Source organism: Littorina saxatilis, linkage group LG9, assembly GCF_037325665.1.
Source record: "Littorina saxatilis isolate snail1 linkage group LG9, US_GU_Lsax_2.0, whole genome shotgun sequence".
NCBI lineage: Eukaryota > Metazoa > Mollusca > Gastropoda > Littorinimorpha > Littorinidae > Littorina > Littorina saxatilis.
The window spans coordinates 58,950,034-58,969,253 of record NC_090253.1 but is presented as its reverse complement, the minus strand read 5'-3'; the positions used below and the strand labels follow the sequence as shown (position 1 = coordinate 58,969,253).

The window sequence follows — 19,220 nt, the reverse complement described above, 5'->3', positions numbered from 1 at the left end:
CGGTTACAGCCCTTTGCCCATGTACCTCTATTGAAATAATCAACACAACATAAACATATTATTTCCCATTCATTCTACAAATCACTCTCACTCAACATGAAAGTTCTATTTCTGTCAATATACAGAAATCTAGCTGCACAGAAATACACATATGTTACTTTCTCATGCAGTCTATAATTCACGTGCACACACGTAGAACACTTCAAGCTTTGTTCCGTGAGAGCCTGTCTGTCTCACTACACACGAAGTCATTGTCTCAGGCAATACTTCTGTCAATTGTCATTTCTGTTACACACAGATAAAACAAACCACGAACGCTCTACGTCTCGTGTTTGTTTACTTGGGGAACGTATCTCCGCACAGCTATCTCGCTGGTTACTTTTTCCCAGTCGTACTCACACATTCAGTGGCACGTACTGATCCATACCACCCACGCAAACTGTCTTCGCGTGGTGGCATGGGACGGGGTCCCCGTTCTACAGCGCTTCACGCTGACTCCCTCCTGCGCTCCCGCAGCTCACGGCTCGGGACGTAAGGGCGGAACCTCCCGTCTCGTCTCCCCACTTCCGCGACCCACCCGGGATGCTAAAATACACAAGTTTAAACTACCATAAGTCTCCATACTTGAATAAACTTTTCTGACATTCTTTATCACTACCGTCAACTAACTTATGCGGTTACAGTATATACACCCGCTTACTCATAAGCGACTTCATTTCCGAAAAAACATGTAAACATTCCCTTTTCGACAATGGCTGACATCAGCGCACGCTTTTCAGCCAATTCACACATGACTCTCCCGGTCATTTCTCAAGTCAATATTTCCGAGCAAAATAATATCTCCGAGCAAAATATCAATTCAATAAATACCTGTAAACACAGCAGTTGAATCCAACGATTCAATACCGCGGCACGAGTCCAACGACCTCTAGCGCCCGGTGAGAAACTTTACCCAACAGGAGACCCTTCTTCTACCTTCAGTGGTCTGTAAAGCTCTGTCCTCTAAGGTCTGTGAAAACGCGACCTCAGTTAATACTCTTCTCTGATTGGTCACATCTCACACGTGACAATACTGCACTGCGCGGACAATATTTCACCGTGCGATGCCTACTCAAAGTTTGTGGCCCATGAAATTTTGTACACCTGCGTCACATAACTCCAATATAAAATTATGTGCAAATCCGTTTGTCACACTATGAGATTGTGTAACATTTTGATATGACAACTTTATTACTACTCAGTTGACAACGTCAACCAAACATAGGCATGTGTATGCTGCAGAATACATTCAGTCCTGTACAATACATAAGAAGAAAAAAAGACAATCTGCGTTAGGTGTTCACAAGTCTTGTTCAGCTCACATTTACTGAAATTGTCCATCACCATCCAGTAGATTTGTCAAAAATGAATCCCCAAATTTCAGTAAATTTGTAAATTTCCTGAATTTTTCAGTAAATTTGTAAATTTACTGAGTGAAATAGTAACTTTACAAATTTACTGAACATTTCAGTAAATTTACTGGTTTGATGAATTTACGGTAACATATATATATCTGCAAGGCATTCATACAAACCAGCACTGTTTCACTTTTTTTTCAGGTTCGGTTTGTGAAAGATTTTCGGAATCACAGCACGGAAAAACTGCTTAACGAAAACTGGAAAGAGATGTTTGGCCCTGCCCTGTGTATTTACAATGACGCCAGCTTCACACCACGTGACATGAAAGGCATCCAGGATCTAGGGGAGGGAAGCAAGGAGGGGGACGCCTTGAAAACTGGAAAGTGAGTTGTTATGTTTGGTTTCAATAGACTTCATGTTTGTTGTATAATTTGAATTAGCGTGTTGATGTTTTTACATTTAGTCAAGTTTTAACATGTTTTAACATAGACGGGGAATCGAGATGAGTGTCGTGGTGTATTTGTGTATGTATGTATGCGTGTGTGTGTGTGTGTGTGTGTGTGTGTGTGTGTGTGTGTGTGTGTGTGTGTGTGTGTGTGTGTGTGTGTGTGTGTGTGTGTGTGTGTGCGTAGAGCACTTCAGAGAAAACTACTGGACCGATCTTTATGATATTTCACATGATAGTTCCTGGGAATGGTATCCCCAGACCATTTTTTTTCTTTTTTTTCGATAAATGTATTTGATGGCGTCATATATCCGGCTTTGTGTGAAAGTTGAGGCGGCACTGTCACGTCTCGTCGCGATATAACCTTCGTGGTTGAAAACGACGTTAAACACCAAATAAAGAAAGAAAGAAAGAACTGTCACGCCTTCATTTTTTAAGGAAATTGATTGAAATTTTGGTCAAGCAATCTTTGACGAAGGCCGGACTTTGGTATTGCATTTCAGCTTGGAGACTTAAAAATTAATTAATGAGTTTGGTCATTAAAAATCTGAAAATTGTAATTAAGATTATTCTTGTATAAAACGATCCAAAAAAATGTATCTTATTTTTCATCATTTTCCGATTCCAAAAACATATAAATATGTCATATTCCGATTAAAAACAAGCTCAGAAAAATAAAAAATATGAACACTATGATTAAAATTAAATTTTTGAAATCGATTTGAAAACAATTTAATCTTCCTTGTTGGTTCCTGATTCAAAAATCATATAGATATGTTATGTTTGGATTCAAAACGAGCTCAGAAAGTTAAAAAGAATAGAGATACAGAAAAGCGTTCTATCCTGCCCAGCGCAACCACTGCCGCTCTGTACTGGCTTGTCAATTTCACTGCCTTTTCCACGAGCGGGGGACTTACGATGCTATAAGGTCTTGATGAAAAAATGCAGTGCGTTCAGTTTCATTCTGTGAGTTCGACAGTATTAAACAATGGCGACTGCATGTGAGAGGGAACAATAAAGAGACCAAAAAGCAATGTACTCACGTTAAAATGACGAACACGGAACGAATAACGGCGACGTTTCGACCTAAGGGTCTTCTTCAGGCACAAAAACACAAAAGTACACACACAAAAAAGAAGAAGAAAGACGATAGAACAAATAAAGAGGAGAACAACTGACAAAACAACTGCACTGCACAAACCGACAAATGACAAAGACAGAGAAGCAAGGGAAGCTACTCGAGGAGAATGAAAAGCGGCAGTTTTGAGGTCTGTAGACCAAACAAAATGTGAGGGGGGGGGGGGGGGGGTGCGTGAAAGGGAACGAAAGAGGAGACTCGCGTACCCGTGCGGACACACACACACACACACACACACACACACACACACACGCACACACACACAAACACACACATACACACAAGGTGGAACAGCGGGGGGAAGGTTGAGATGAATGAATTAACGGCGAATGTTAATTCCATCGGGGCAGGTAGTGCCAAGGGATGATATGATGTGGGACTCCCTGAGTTTGCGCTCGAAGGAGTCGCCACGTACTTGCCACAGAGCCATGACTCTGACATGATCAAGTGAGTGACCAGCGGCGGTGAAGTGAAGGGATACTGGCCTATTGCGGGAATGACGGATGTCAGCCAGATGCTCGGAGAAACGCACCTCAAGGGTGCGCGCGGTTTCTCCGATATAAATCTGGCGACAAGAGAGGCAGACGATCGCATAGACAACGTTGTGACTTTGACAGTCAAACGTTCTCTTGACCGTGAAGGAGCCACGAGGGCCTTGGAGGCAGGTGTCAGGGTGGAGGAAGGGACAAGATTTGCAATTTCGTTTGGAACAAGGAAATGTCCCAGGGGCTGTGGGGTTGGTGGGACTGCGAAGACGGGATCTCACCAAGAGGTCGCGAACGCTGCGGTCTTTTCTGAAAGCACAGAGTGGTTTTTGAGTAAAGATCGAACCAACAGAGTCACTTCCTTGAAGGATGTGCCAGTTTGATTTCAGGATTCTGCTTACTGGCATGTTGTGGGGATGAAACAGTAGGGAAACAACGGGTCTGTCACTGTCCCTAGATGGTGAAGGACTGAGGGCGGACTCTCGACAGACCTGGGTAACCCGCAGAAGGGCGTCACGGACGAGTGCATCAGGGTAGTTGCGGGCCAAAAAGAAAGACGTCATCAAGACAGACTGTTGGTGGAAGTCGTCGTCTTCAGAGCATAGCCTCCGAAGACGAAGGAATTGAGAGAAAGGAATGCTGCTTTTGTTGGCAGGATGATGAGAAGAGTTGAAATCAAGGTATGAATGAGCGTCAGTTTCTTTGTAGAAGACAGAGGTGGTGAAGCGACCATGCAAGATGGAGATGGAGATGTCAAGAAAGACCACAGCTGAGGAAGAGATGTTGAATGTGAACTTGATGCTGGGATGGAATGCTTGGATGAAGTGAATGAAATCGAGAAGGAGGGGTTCAGACAGAGAAGTGGCACCCAAACCATCGTCGATGAACCTCTTGTACAGCTCTGGAACTGGGCCAGAGTAAGACTGTAGAATGAGGTGCTCAAGATGACCCATGAAAAGACATGCATAACTGGGTCCCATCTTCGTACCCATGGCGACTCCGCTGATCTGCTCAAAAATCTGTCCATCAAACTCAAAAGTGTTCAAAGTGAGAACAAGCTCAGCCAGGCGAACAAGTGTTGTGGTTGGTGGGTAGGCAGAATCAGTGGGACGACGATCCAGAAAGAATGTAAGGGCTTTGAGTCCGTCAGTGTGGGGTATGGATGTGTACAGGGACACAACATCCAACGTGAACAACAATTGGGGCTGAAAACTGGGATGGCTGTTGAGATGTTCAAGAAGGTTGAGGGTATGTGTTGTGTCTTTGACGTACGTTGGCAGTGACTGTACAATGGGTTGAAGGAGGAAGTCCAAGTATTCCGAAATGAACTCCGTTGGACAGCTGCAGGCAGAAACGATGGGTCTGCCTGGGGTGTTGGGTTTGTGTATTTTCGGGAGGAGGTAGAAAGTGGGCTGTTTAGCGTCAGACTTCAGCAGAAGTTTGGCAGTGGCGGGAAGATTGTTGTGTTTGATCTGTTCTTTAATTGTATCTGCGATCTGTTTTTGGTCGAGGGGGAGGGAGGCCTGAGGGAGTGGTTTGTATGACGCTGCGTCATTGAGTTGGCGATGGGCTTCGCGAAGGTACAGTTCTCGGTCCCAGACGACTACAGCACCGCCCTTGTCAGCAGGTTTGATGACGATGTCCTGGCGCGATTTAAGCGAGACAAGGGCTTGCTGTTCGTCTCGTGTCAGGTTGGAGTTACGAGCAGGTTTGGATTTAAGTTTGCTGATTTCTCTATGGCATTTGGCTATGTACAGTTCAACGTCAACGGACTTGTCTTGTTGAGGTTCCCTGTAGGCAGGAGTTTTGAAAAGGTGAGTGAAAACATCATCTTGGCCAGAGAGAGGTGGTGGGCGGGGAACAGTGCCGAGAATGGCCATCCAGCGAAGTTTACGAAAAAAGCGTTGGCAGTCGAGATGGGTATTGTATTTGCTGGCAGTGGGTTGGATTGGGATGAATTTGAGTCCTTTGGAAAGTACAGAGCGCTCGCTCTCTGACAAAGTGACTGTGTCGGGGACACATCGAACTAAAGCAGATGGGGGAGAAAAGGTGTCTGAGTTAGAGGTAGGTGGCTGATGTGCTGGGTTTTGTTTCAATAGTTTTTGTAGTTTGTTCTCTTTGAGTGTGGTGCAATGAACATGAATGAGTTGGTTATGTACATGCAGGACCTGCTTGAGTCGGAATGCCACTGGTGTTGGAAGAATGGAGGTGGATTGAGCTCGAAAGTGGTGCAGGAGCTTAGCATTGGCATCAAGTGACCGATCAAGTGACTTGACATGAGCACCAATTAGTTTGCGGCTTGCTTGTGCTAAAATGTTGTTTGTGCTAGCTACAAGCGGAGTGTTGTGTAGATCAGACGGAGAATGGTGGAGTTGAAAGCCATTTGGTATGACGCGGAGGCGCAGGCAGTGTTTGAGAAAAGTAATATGACTTGCGAGTTTGGTGGAGTTGAACATAGCTTTAGCTATTTAATATTTAATGTTTTCACTCACCTTTTCAAAACTCCTGCCTACAGGGAACCTCAACAAGACAAGTCCGTTGACGTTGAACTGTACATAGCCAAATGCCATAGAGAAATCAGCAAACTTAAATCCAAACCTGCTCGTAACTCCAACCTGACACGAGACGAACAGCAAGCCCTTGTCTCGCTTAAATCGCGCCAGGACATCGTCATCAAACCTGCTGACAAGGGCGGTGCTGTAGTCGTCTGGGACCGAGAACTGTACCTTCGCGAAGCCCATCGCCAACTCAATGACGCAGCGTCATACAAACCACTCCCTCAGGCCTCCCTCCCCCTCGACCAAAAACAGATCGCAGATACAATTAAAGAACAGATCAAACACAACAATCTTCCCGCCACTGCCAAACTTCTGCTGAAGTCTGACGCTAAACAGCCCACTTTCTACCTCCTCCCGAAAATACACAAACCCAACACCCCAGGCAGACCCATCGTTTCTGCCTGCAGCTGTCCAACGGAGTTCATTTCGGAATACTTGGACTTCCTCCTTCAACCCATTGTACAGTCACTGCCAACGTACGTCAAAGACACAACACATACCCTCAACCTTCTTGAACATCTCAACAGCCATCCCAGTTTTCAGCCCCAATTGTTGTTCACGTTGGATGTTGTGTCCCTGTACACATCCATACCCCACACTGACGGACTCAAAGCCCTTACATTCTTTCTGGATCGTCGTCCCACTGATTCTGCCTACCCACCAACCACAACACTTGTTCGCCTGGCTGAGCTTGTTCTCACTTTGAACACTTTTGAGTTTGATGGACAGATTTTTGAGCAGATCAGCGGAGTCGCCATGGGTACGAAGATGGGACCCAGTTATGCATGTCTTTTCATGGGTCATCTTGAGCACCTCATTCTACAGTCTTACTCTGGCCCAGTTCCAGAGCTGTACAAGAGGTTCATCGACGATGGTTTGGGTGCCACTTCTCTGTCTGAACCCCTCCTTCTCGATTTCATTCACTTCATCCAAGCATTCCATCCCAGCATCAAGTTCACATTCAACATCTCTTCCTCAGCTGTGGTCTTTCTTGACATCTCCATCTCCATCTTGCATGGTCGCTTCACCACCTCTGTCTTCTACAAAGAAACTGACGCTCATTCATACCTTGATTTCAACTCTTCTCATCATCCTGCCAACAAAAGCAGCATTCCTTTCTCTCAATTCCTTCGTCTTCGGAGGCTATGCTCTGAAGACGACGACTTCCACCAACAGTCTGTCTTGATGACGTCTTTCTTTTTGGCCCGCAACTACCCTGATGCACTCGTCCGTGACGCCCTTCTGCGGGTTACCCAGGTCTGTCGAGAGTCCGCCCTCAGTCCTTCACCATCTAGGGACAGTGACAGACCCGTTGTTTCCCTACTGTTTCATCCCCACAACATGCCAGTAAGCAGAATCCTGAAATCAAACTGGCACATCCTTCAAGGAAGTGACTCTGTTGGTTCGATCTTTACTCAAAAACCACTCTGTGCTTTCAGAAAAGACCGCAGCGTTCGCGACCTCTTGGTGAGATCCCGTCTTCGCAGTCCCACCAACCCCACAGCCCCTGGGACATTTCCTTGTTCCAAACGAAATTGCAAATCTTGTCCCTTCCTCCACCCTGACACCTGCCTCCAAGGCCCTCGTGGCTCCTTCACGGTCAAGAGAACGTTTGACTGTCAAAGTCACAACGTTGTCTATGCGATCGTCTGCCTCTCTTGTCGCCAGATTTATATCGGAGAAACCGCGCGCACCCTTGAGGTGCGTTTCTCCGAGCATCTGGCTGACATCCGTCATTCCCGCAATAGGCCAGTATCCCTTCACTTCACCGCCGCTGGTCACTCACTTGATCATGTCAGAGTCATGGCTCTGTGGCAAGTACGTGGCGACTCCTTCGAGCGCAAACTCAGGGAGTCCCACATCATATCATCCCTTGGCACTACCTGCCCCGATGGAATTAACATTCGCCGTTAATTCATTCATCTCAACCTTCCCCCCGCTGTTCCACCTTGTGTGTATGTGTGTGTGTGTGTGTGTGTGCGTGTGTGTGTGTGTGTGTGTGTGTGTGTGTGTGTGTGTGTCCGCACGGGTACGCGAGTCTCCTCTTTCGTTCCCTTTCACGCACCCCCCCCCCCCCCCCCCCTCACATTTTGTTTGGTCTACAGACCTCAAAACTGCCGCTTTTCATTCTCCTCGAGTAGCTTCCCTTGCTTCTCTGTCTTTGTCATTTGTCGGTTTGTGCAGTGCAGTTGTTTTGTCAGTTGTTCTCCTCTTTATTTGTTCTATCGTCTTTCTTCTTCTTTTTTGTGTGTGTACTTTTGTGTTTTTGTGCCTGAAGAAGACCCTTAGGTCGAAACGTCGCCGTTATTCGTTCCGTGTTCGTCATTTTAACGTGAGTACATTGCTTTTTGGTCTCTTTAATGTAGTAATTTCGCCTTATGCAACTGGTTTGTTTACGCTTTTGTGCTTTACATGCTATTGTTGTTGGTGGTACCTGTGTTGTTGTTGTTGTTTGTGTTGTTGTTGTTGTTATTGTTATGGTTAATGAACGAAAATGCATTTAAAATACAGAGAGTAAATCACTGAACTGGTTAAAACAGGACGTGTGACTTCCATGCTTGCATTGTATTGGCTAAGTGTGTTTTACAATTATTTCAAATTAAAGGAACGCCTTTGTAGTAGTCAAAGTTACACAAAACCACTTAGGTAAGCAATACTTCACGTTGATTGTCTAACGAAGCCGTCGCGCTGAGTTAGACATCAACTAATCAAGTGTGGAAGAAAACTGTCACACGACCAAGTCTAAATAGCTTTTATGTCTCACAACTTCAACAGAGGAGATAACAAACACGTTTTGAGTACTCACCCTTTAACAGGCTAGCTAACCACACCAGCCATAATTGTAGAGAGATCTACTTTAACAGAAGTGACCGAACTACCATGAATGACGTCTCGGTATGGGTGGATGACGTCACAGTCACCGTCACAGTCTGTATCTTTTATAGCATCGCATTCTTTATGACGTCTTTTTGTGTCTGCATGCGCGCAATGTTTGTTCTTCTATATATATATATATATATATAGATATGACTTGTGTCTGTCTGTGTGTCTGTCTGTCTGTCTGTCTGTGTGTCTGTTCCTGTTCGCCATGCGCGGCCAAGGTTCTCGATGGATCTGTTTCAAATTTGGTGGCCATATTCACGTTCACCCGGGACACAATCTGGTCGATGAGATATTTAAAAACGTGCTCTCCACTACCAGTGGGATCCACTACCAGTAACTCTTCCTTATCTCTCCAGTGTTTTTAGCGTTTACCTCCCTTCCTTCGCTACGCTATGAGAAGCAGCTTCGGATATTCCCGTTCCGTTACTATTTTTAGAAGGTCACCGCAGTGTCCAGAACGCTTTCCTTGCACCCGTAAGTTGTCCTCACTGTAAAAGTGCAAAGGTCGAATCAATTTATAGCCACGCGAAAAATACACTGTCATCTATCTCTATATATTTATACATATAGATATATATATATACGGCTTCTGTGTGTGTGTGTGTGTGTGTGTGTGTGTTTGTATGGGTGTGTAGGCAATACCTGTGTATTGTAGAGTTCTGTGTGTGATGTGGTCTGGCGGCTTTGATGTGGCTGTATGTTCTGGCCTTCCTCTGAGAAGCCATAACAGATTTAAAAGGGCTTAGAGATAAGCTCTAAATTTCTCAAACCTGTTTGAGTGGACTTCGCCTCCAAAGGTGATTGTGGTGTTTCGGCACTCGGTTACATTCGGCGTCGTCGACAATGATGGAACACGACATGATATGATCAGGAATGGCAATATGGCCTCTGAATCATTTTGCTGCTGTTCTCATTACACGAATCTGGGTGGGACCTAAGCTTGGCGTGTCCATGGTTCGGACCCGGCGAAGCAGGCGTACGGTGCGCCACTCTAGCCGGGTATTCGGCTCTACTTCTTCTCGGCGAAGCCGGCTACCCGGCGAAGCGGGTATTCATCTAGTTTCGGTATGTTTGTCTTCTATGTACACAACTCTGTCCTTATAAATTCAGACTCACAGGCCTTACGTCATGATCGAGCCACTTTCCAAGGGCAGCAACATTCGCGTATGGAAACAGTACTGTCGTCTCGGGTGCCGTTCGCAATATTCTTAGCGTCGAAGAATTTGTAAAGAAAAGAAACGATGACAGCAGGTGAGATGAAAGCCATGTGTGCATTTTGGGACTTTGTGAGGGACGATTTCGAGTTTGAATCCGTTCTTACCATGCTCCAAAGCGTGTAACATACAATCTTGCACACGTTTGCTTTAGTAGTCGCAAAGAAGGAAAGCGTGTGACATAGCATGTTGGTTTTCAGGTACGGAGTTGGCTTCAACGCTGTGTACAACCTGACCGACACACCCTGCTTCTGGACCCGGGTGGTGCCTGAACCTGGACACACTGGACAGGTCTGTCTGGTGTTGTAGTTATAACTGTGAGCAACCTGGACACACTGGACAGGTCTGTCTGGTGTTGTAGTTATAACTGTGAGCAACCTGGACACACTGGACAGGTCTGTCTGGTGTTGTAGTTATAACTGTGAGCAACCTGGTCACATTACACAGGTCTGTCTGGTGTTGTAGTTATAACTGAACAACCTGGCCACAGTACACAGGTCTGTCTGGTGTTGTAGTTATAACTGTAAACAAACCTGGCCACATTACACAGGTCTGTCTGGTGTTGTTATAACTGTGAACAACCTGGCCACATTACATAGGTCTGTCTGGTGTTGTAGTTATAACTGTGAACAACCTGGCCACATTACACAGGTCTGTCTGGTGTTGTAGTTATAACTGTGAACAACCTGGCCACACTGCACAGGTCTGTCTGGTGTTGTAGTTATAACTGTAAACAACCTGGCCACATTAGACAAGTCTGTTTGGTGTTGTAGTTATAACTGTAAACAACCTGGCCACATTACACATGTCCATCTGGCGTTGTAGTAATAAGGCAAAAAAAAAATAGGTGTGGTTACGGTAACATAGCCCAAAAAAATAGGGTAGGAAGGTAGGCAATCCCCTTTTTTTTTTTTAAACTTTTTTTTCTAATGTGTACAAATTAAACCTACTTGACAGGGAAATAAGTGTGCGACTCAGGCGCTTTCGCTTTCATTGCATTTTCTGGACTCCTTTTCTTGTGTTTTTTTTTTTTTTTGTTGACAAATGTAATAAAAAGTTATAGGGTCGGCCCCTAAAAATAGGGTAGGTCGGGTTACCGTAACCACACCTATTTTTTTTTAGGCCTAACTGTGAACATCCTGGTCACACTACACAGGTCTGTCTGGTGATGTAGTTATAACTGAACAACCTGGCCACACTGCATAGGTCTGTCTGGTGTTGTAGGTATAACTGTGAACAACCTGGTAAAACTACGCAGGTCTGTCTGGTGTTGTAGTTATAACTGTGAGCAACCTGGACACACTGGACAGGTCTGTCTGGTGTTGTAGTTATAACTGTGAGCAACCTGGACACACTGGACAGGTCTGTCTGGTGTTGTAGTTATTACTGTGAACAACCTGGTCTCACTGCGCAGGTCTGTCTGGTGATGTAGTTATAACTGTGAACAACATGGTGACACTGCACAGGTCTGTCTGGTGTTGTAGTTATAACTGTGAACAACCTGGTCATACTACACAGGTCTGGTGTTGTAGTTATAACTGTGAATAACCTGCTCACACTGCACAGGTCTGGCTGGTGTTGTAATTATAACTGTGAACAACCTGGTCACACTGCACAGGTCTGTCTGGTGTTGTAGTTATAACTGTGAACAACCAGGCCACATTACACAGGTCTGTCTGGTGTTGTAGTTATAACTGTAAACAACCTGGCCACATTACACAAGTCTGTTTGGTGATATGGTAATAATTGGGTCGTTCTAATCTCCTCCAAAAACATTATTGCATCATTTTGCATACCCCAACTAAAGCATTGATCCCAGTATCATTTCATTGATACTTGCCATGCCATTAAAGGCACCTACCTTGGCTGTCTGGCACAATTTTTGGATCAAAGATTTCTACATGATGGGTCAAGCAATCGCTTTTACAATCAGGAAACCCCCAAAATCGAATTGCCAAAAACTTAAGGTACCAATTAGAAAATGAGGAAAAAGACAAACAAATTATTTATCCAGAACAGTTTGATTTGTTTCGCTGTCTTGTGTATTTGTTCTGTTATGTCATATCTACTGATTTAGGTTTTGATCGCATGAGCTGTCAAAAACGGGTTTTTGCGTCAATGTTAAGGGGTACCATATCAGCAATGACCCGGTGGATTGCTTGAGTAACTTTAAAGATGTGGTCTATTTGTGACTATCCAGGGCGTACGAGTTTGAAAAGATAGGGCTCAGAATCATGTACAGAATAGAATTATTGTGTTCAGCGAACGTGACTTAGGACCCCACTTATACTGCGTGTTTGACTTTGAAAGCTCATTCAACGCCTGAATTTTGCTGTGGTAACTTCCGGTTTGCTCTCTTATTCACGGCTGATTATACTGTATTTTCAAGAGAGAGCCATGGGAACAAAGTAAACGCCTCTGCGGAGATTCGAACTCGGGACCTCCAGATTTCGGGGCTAATGTCCTAACCACTAGGCTACTGCGCTAATTGTGAAAAAGAAGGAAAAACATATGAATATAAATTCACATTTTGCTATTCTTGAAGCAGCGTGATTTGTAACTCTATCTGTCTGCTGTTGAGAAGGCCAAGGGAATATAACTATTTCTTTGGTGTTTGATTTCAACTGCACAGACCTTTGGAGTGATTACAGTTCTTCTCATGTTTCTTGCATGTTATACTGCAGCCATTGCATGGTGCGAATGTTGTGTAGAATGGTGGTGTAAACATGTGTTGTGTTTCGGTGAAACATGTTTGCAAAAGAAAGGCAAATCTGAACGGTAATTATGGCGTTTTTGCATTGCATGAATGGTAATTCAATCGTAGAATGATATAAAGTTATCAATTTTTCTCTCTTTGTCAACACTGGTGGATTGGTCTGGCAGTTAAGAAATCTGCCCTGTCATCTCAAGGTCTTGAGTTCGAATCTCTGAACAGGCATTTATTTTTTCTGCTCTAGCCCTCTTGACAACAAAGTATGCTGAGCCATGAGAGAGCAAACCGGAAGTTACCACAGCCAAATTCATTTAATAGCGTTTAATGAAGCTTTCAATTTTATACGCGCAGTACAAGTGGGGTTTCAGGCCGCGTTCACTTTACAGAATTATGTACATGATTCGCAGTCCTATCTTTTCTAACTCGTAGACCCGGATAGTCAAAAATTAACCACAGCTTTGATAGTATTGGCCGTTTGCATAAAAGGACAAGGGAATGAATGCTTTAGTTGGGGTACGGAAAATGGTGCAATAATGTTTTGGTTTGTGTCTCTGGATTAATGCAGGAGACATTGATATGTCTTGATATGTCTTTGATTTTATTAATTCTACCTGTGTAATTAATTCCTTTTTTAAGCTGATAGTATTTAACTGTTTAAGCCACAATAAAATCTATGTTACAGTAAAATCACTGACAGTAAAAATGTATTTACATATATAAAGTTGGCCAAAAAATTATTGCAACAAATTTCAAACCCAAATTAAAGCATTAATTCCTGTGTCATTTAATTAAAACTGTATATGCCAGTTAAGACCGTTCACTTAACCTTCAGGATCACCTTTTGGATTAAATATTTCTTTTACAGGGATCACGTGACCGCCGCTCAAGTAAGGGTACTCTCAAAATCGACCAGACAAAAGCGGAAGAGCCGAATGAAAAATTGACAAGAAATCACAATAGGCAAAACTTTGCAACTTTGACATACGAGAAGAAAGTCATACCAATTATCTACCCTGAACAGATTGTTTTGTTTTGCTACCTTGCGTATTTCGCGTGCTATGCTATTCCTACTGATGCAGGTGTCGATCGCAAGAGCGGTCAAAATCGGAACGTTTTATGTCAATTTGTATGGGTATCATGCCAAAAAGCGCCACATTTTAGCAATGACTTGGTGGATTTCTTTGAAACTTTTGGAATATTTTACCAACATACTAGAGATACTTCGTGCAAAAGTTTGGATCGTTACGGTTGTTTATCCAGATGTGACATAATGCTTCGGAAAATGTTGTTAAACTTGTCATAGGATTGTTCACTTGTCTTAAAAAATTTCATGACTTTGTATATCCACAGATAAATGATTGATACAGATTCTGTCTAAGTTTCATTTGCGTGTAGCCGCTGGCGTTAATTTGCTAGTCATGCAAACACATGAGAAAAAAATGGAACGTTCGCGCTTATAGCTGTTATCGCTGGGTGCCTCTTAAAACATGCTACGGTCACGCTTGGCTGGGCATCGCTGTGGCACCAGAATCATCGCTTAAATATGTAGCGTGTTTACAGGCCCAGCAAATTTGCGTCAGTGCTTACACGCACATAAAACTTTAGCAGTGTGTGTATCAATCATTTTTCTAAAGACATGCAAAGTCATGAATTTTTTGGACCCAAGGGAACAATCCTATGACGAGATTAAAAACTTCTTTCGAAAAATTGCATAACATTTTAACAAACACCTGTAACAATCCATAATTTCGCTCGAAGTATCTCTAGTATGTTGGTAAAATATTCTGAAAGTTTCAAAGCAATCCACCAAATCATTGCTAAAGTGCAGACTTTTTTGTCATGATACCCCTAAAAAATGACGCAAAAAGTCCCGTTTTTGACCGCTCTTGCGATCGACACCTGCATCAGTAGGAATAGCATAGCACGCGAAACACGCAAGGTAGCAAAACAAAACAATCTATTCATGGTAGATAATTGGTTTGACTTTCTTCTCGTATGTCAAAGTTGCAAAGTTTTGCCTATTGTGATTTCTTGTCAATTTTTCATTCGGCTCTTCCGTTTTTGTCTGGTCGATTTTGAGGGTACCCTTACTTGAGCTTAGCATTTCTGCAATTTACAGACATGTGCACTTTGATCTTAGCAAAAACTGGGACCCCACACACGATTTTGTTTTCATGCGATCAAGGACCTCCACATTCTTGTTTTTGTTCACAATACAAAGATGGGTAGCTGGTAACCTCCCGAAATGTTTCAGAGTGTACAATAGATCGAGGGAATGCACAAAAAGCTGCCTGAAAGAATTGCACTTTGACCTTAGCATGGGTGCACTTTGACCTTAGCATGCGATTCGAATTTTTCAGACGTTTCTTGCTAAACCAGGGATAAGCTAGCATCGTAAGAAACATAATCTAATTGATAGTAGTTATGAATGACTGGTATATATTGAATACTAAGTGAAAATCCTACCTTCCAGCCCGCCAACACTTCGACTCGAGGGCCCGTATCGTACCACGTGACCGCACGTATTCTGAACTTGCCTTAGCTTCCTTCTACGGTGTGTCTATGTAGAAGCGTGACATGGTCAATCGTGTCGAACGCTGCAGAAAGTTCAAGTAGGGTAAGCACTGACACATTACCACCATCCAGAGCAGACAGAATGTCACTGATTACTTTAAGTAGGGCTGTTTCAGTACAGTGAGAAGGGCGATAAGCGGACTGAGAGTGCGAGATCAAATCATGGGTGTTCAAATATGACAACAGCTGCTTCAAAACTACCTTTCCAAAAGCTTTGGACAAGAATGATAAATTAGATACAGGACGATAGTTCTTCAAAATATTAACATCAAGACTAGGTTTTTTGAGAAGTGGTTTGACAAGTGCAGTTTTGAACAATGATGGAAAAACACCAGATAACAGGCTATCATTGACAATTTGAGTAAGAGTTGGCAACAACACATCAAGATTCTCAAAAAGCAGTGGTGTGGGTATGGCATCAAGTGGACAAGTTGTTGGTTTGGACTTCAGAATAATGGATCTAAGGTCTTTTTCACTGATTGGCTGAAATGATGAAAAAGAACAATCACTGGGAACATCAACATGACTGGAGGAAGCAGAATGTGCACCCATCTGATCAAGTTCAGAACGAATATCTTAAACCTTCTTGGTAAAATAATCACTGAATACATCTGGCAGCTGACTAGCGGGGAAAACAGTGGGAAGTGGGGATATCTTACTGCGGCCGGTCAACAGGCTGCAAATATCGAACAGGTTTTTGCTTGAATCGCAAGCAATAATCTGGGTTTGGAGGAAGGTTGTCTTTGCTGCGTGTACTAACTTAGTTACAATGTCCTTTGCTCCTTGAAATATTTGTTTATGGACAGTAAGACCAGTCTTGAGATACCTGCGCTCAGCACGCCTACGGTCACATTTGGCATCACGCAGTTCGACACAGATATCGGAGTACCACGGTGCGGACTTGGACGGACGGATAGACACCCTACCAATCCGAAGGGGAGTCGCTCAAGAGTCTACTTTTCTTGTTTGCTCTTTGATGGATTGATTGATTGCTGTTAACTGTTAACCTGTGGCTGTCTACCAGGTCGAAGAGACGAAGCTGGGCGAGAAGCTGTGTGTGATGGACCCCAACTTCTTTGTGGCCAGTCCCCGTGCCAGACGACCGGGACAACAGCTGTCAGTCACAGACAGGTTCAGGGCCCAGTACTCAAACATGCTGGCCCCTTTCACATTGGAAGGTTAGTACGAGTAGTAATAAAGGCTGCAATTACTATACAAAATGTTAGTCTCCTGTTTTGTTACCATTTGTGATGAATTTGTCCTATTCTTTCAAGCTTTCAATGTTACTTATTTGTTTTGTGGTGATTCTTGTGCAAATGTTTAAACCCCATATTCAAGTTTCATATCTACTATATATAAAACTGAATGTAAGTGTTTGTGTGTGTGTGTCTGTCTATGGTCGCCAAACCTCAGAGATGTCAAGATCGAGGCAGGAACAAGATAGTGTGCCTGCACACTACTAGAAGCAACAGATGTGCACATGGGTTTTAGTTTCTTGATTCATTGTTTCCTTTCTCGATTAATGAACCTCCCCATTATTACAAACATCCTATATAGTGCAAGGCCAGAGCAGCGCCTACCGCAACACGGTGGCCTAGTCGGTAAGGTATCCGCCCAGTGAGCGGGAGGTCGTGGGTTCGAACCCCGGCCGGGTCATACCTAAGACTTTAAACATTGGCAATCTAGTGGCTGCTCCGCCTGACGTCTGGCATTATGGGGTTAGTGCTAGGATTGGTTGGTCCGGTGTCAGAATAATGGGACTGTGTGAGACATGAAGCCTGTGCTGCGACTTCTGTCGTGTGTGTGGCGCACGTTAAATGTCAAAGCAGCACCGCCCTAATATCACCCTTCGTGGTGGACTGGGCGTTAAGCAAACAAACAAACAAACAAGTACAGCGCCTACTGTTCATCTATAGCAAGCACACAATGCTGGTGTAATTAGAGACTATCTATTGCTCAGGAGAATACATGAAGACAATAAAATCAATCAGGAAGGTTCCAGAATTAAAGGGAGGTAGCTCTTGCTTTTTAATCCATGCAAGCATATACCTTATCAATCTCCAAGGGTGTAAACTGATAAAGTTTAACCTGTTACTTAATTACCTCGAACTTTCTCAAGAAAGGGAGGTAACTCATACCATAAAAGAAACGTTAGCAGGAATTGAATTTATGGTGATATGTCTTCAATTGCTCTTCAGGTCAAAAATATTTGAAATGTCCTAACGTTCTCAATTCACACATTACCAAGGGAGGTAACTCCTTTCCGAAAAAAGTTTGATTTGAAGATTTTCTTGCGCATTTATCTTTCATTCAAGGTTCTTTGATATTAAATTCAGAAAACTCCCCTGTGATGGTTCTTGGAATGAATTTCAAAGTGCTCGGTTATTGCCAAGGGCGGAGCCTTGGGTTTCCTTTCTCAGATTATGGACCTCCCCTTTATTGAATACAGCCTCTATAGTGCAAGGCGTTACTTTTTGTTTTTATCCAAACAAGGGAGGTAACGCTGGTAATCATTGGATAGCGAGCGTCCTAAAACGCTTTAGGGCTCCACTTACAAAGCCGAGCTTAACTGCTAGTGTTATCATACAAATAAGGAGTTATTGCTTCCTTTTCGTTTTATTGAGTCACTTGAGAAAAAGTGACTCTATGTAATCGGTCAGTGTTAGTCTGTCCGGCCGGCCGTCCGGCCGGCCGTCCGGCCGGCCGTCCGGCCGGCCGTCCGTAGACACCACCTTAACGTTGGACTTTTCTCGGAAACTATCAAAGCGATCGGGCTCATATTTTGTTTAGTCGTGACCTCCAATGACCTCTACACTTTAACGATGGTTTCGTTGACCTTTGACCTTTTTCAAGGTCACAGGTCAGCGTCAAAGGAAAAATTAGACATTTTATATCTTTGACAAAGTTCATCGGATGTGATTGAAACTTTGTAGGATTATTCTTTACATCAAAGTATTTACATCTGTAGCCTTTTACGAACGTTATCAGAAAAACAAGGGAGATAACTAGCCTTTTCTGTTCGGCAACACACAACTTAACGTTGGGCTTTTCTCGGAAACTATAAAAGTGACCGGGCTCAAATTTTATGTGAACGTGACTCATTGTGTTGTGAATAGCAATTTCTTCCTGTCCATCTGATGCCTCATATAATATTCAGAACTGCGAAAGTGACTCGATCGAGCGTTTGCTCTTCTTGTTTCTCAATCCCTGAGCTCTTTTAAATGTCAAATCCCTTTTAATTCCTTTTTCGGAGGTGTAGACTAGAATCATGTTTTCTGTCAAATGAGGAGGGGGTAGTAGTAAAAGCAGCACAGCTCAAGATTTAGCATATTTAAGGGGTATTTTTATTTTTACTGTGGTTAAAGAAGTACCGTAACTTAGTTGTTTTAAAAATGTTTTATTACTTTTTCAGTTTAATTTCACTTTTGTTTGGGTTTCATGCTTGATATCAAGTTTCAAAAATATGTATGTTTAAAATATCTGTTCCATCAAAGACAACAGACCTGCTCATGAAAAGTCAGAGCAAGGTTTTATTAGACCTGTTATTAAATGTCACTAATGTGGCAACAGTTACATAAATAGATATCAGGTCACCCAAAATCATATTCGGTGTTGTGTGTACTCTTACCATTTAAAACATTCAACCAAAATCCTTTACAGCTGCTATCCTTGCCAATGATATATTCTCTTTTCCAATAGACTGTAGAGCTTCTCTTTGCATTAAATCAACCTGTTTTACTTGATTTGGAAAAGTTGTAGGTCCACCCTACTTAATAAAATATTCTTTTTGATGTAAGCAATCACCCCACCTTA

At 43.3% G+C, this 19,220-nt stretch overlaps 1 protein-coding gene across 1 annotated transcript in view; it reads left to right on the top strand.

The window, feature by feature from the left end:
* LOC138977299 (sacsin-like) overlaps window positions 1–19,220 on the top strand; it is a 75,483-nt gene that overhangs the window by 41,535 nt on the left and 14,728 nt on the right. The window contains exons 19-21 of the mRNA XM_070350200.1: window positions 1,599–1,780; window positions 10,321–10,411; window positions 16,432–16,585. Of these exons, the coding sequence (XP_070206301.1) occupies window positions 1,599–1,780; window positions 10,321–10,411; window positions 16,432–16,585 (427 nt within the window). The remainder of the gene's footprint in view (window positions 1–1,598; window positions 1,781–10,320; window positions 10,412–16,431; window positions 16,586–19,220) is intronic.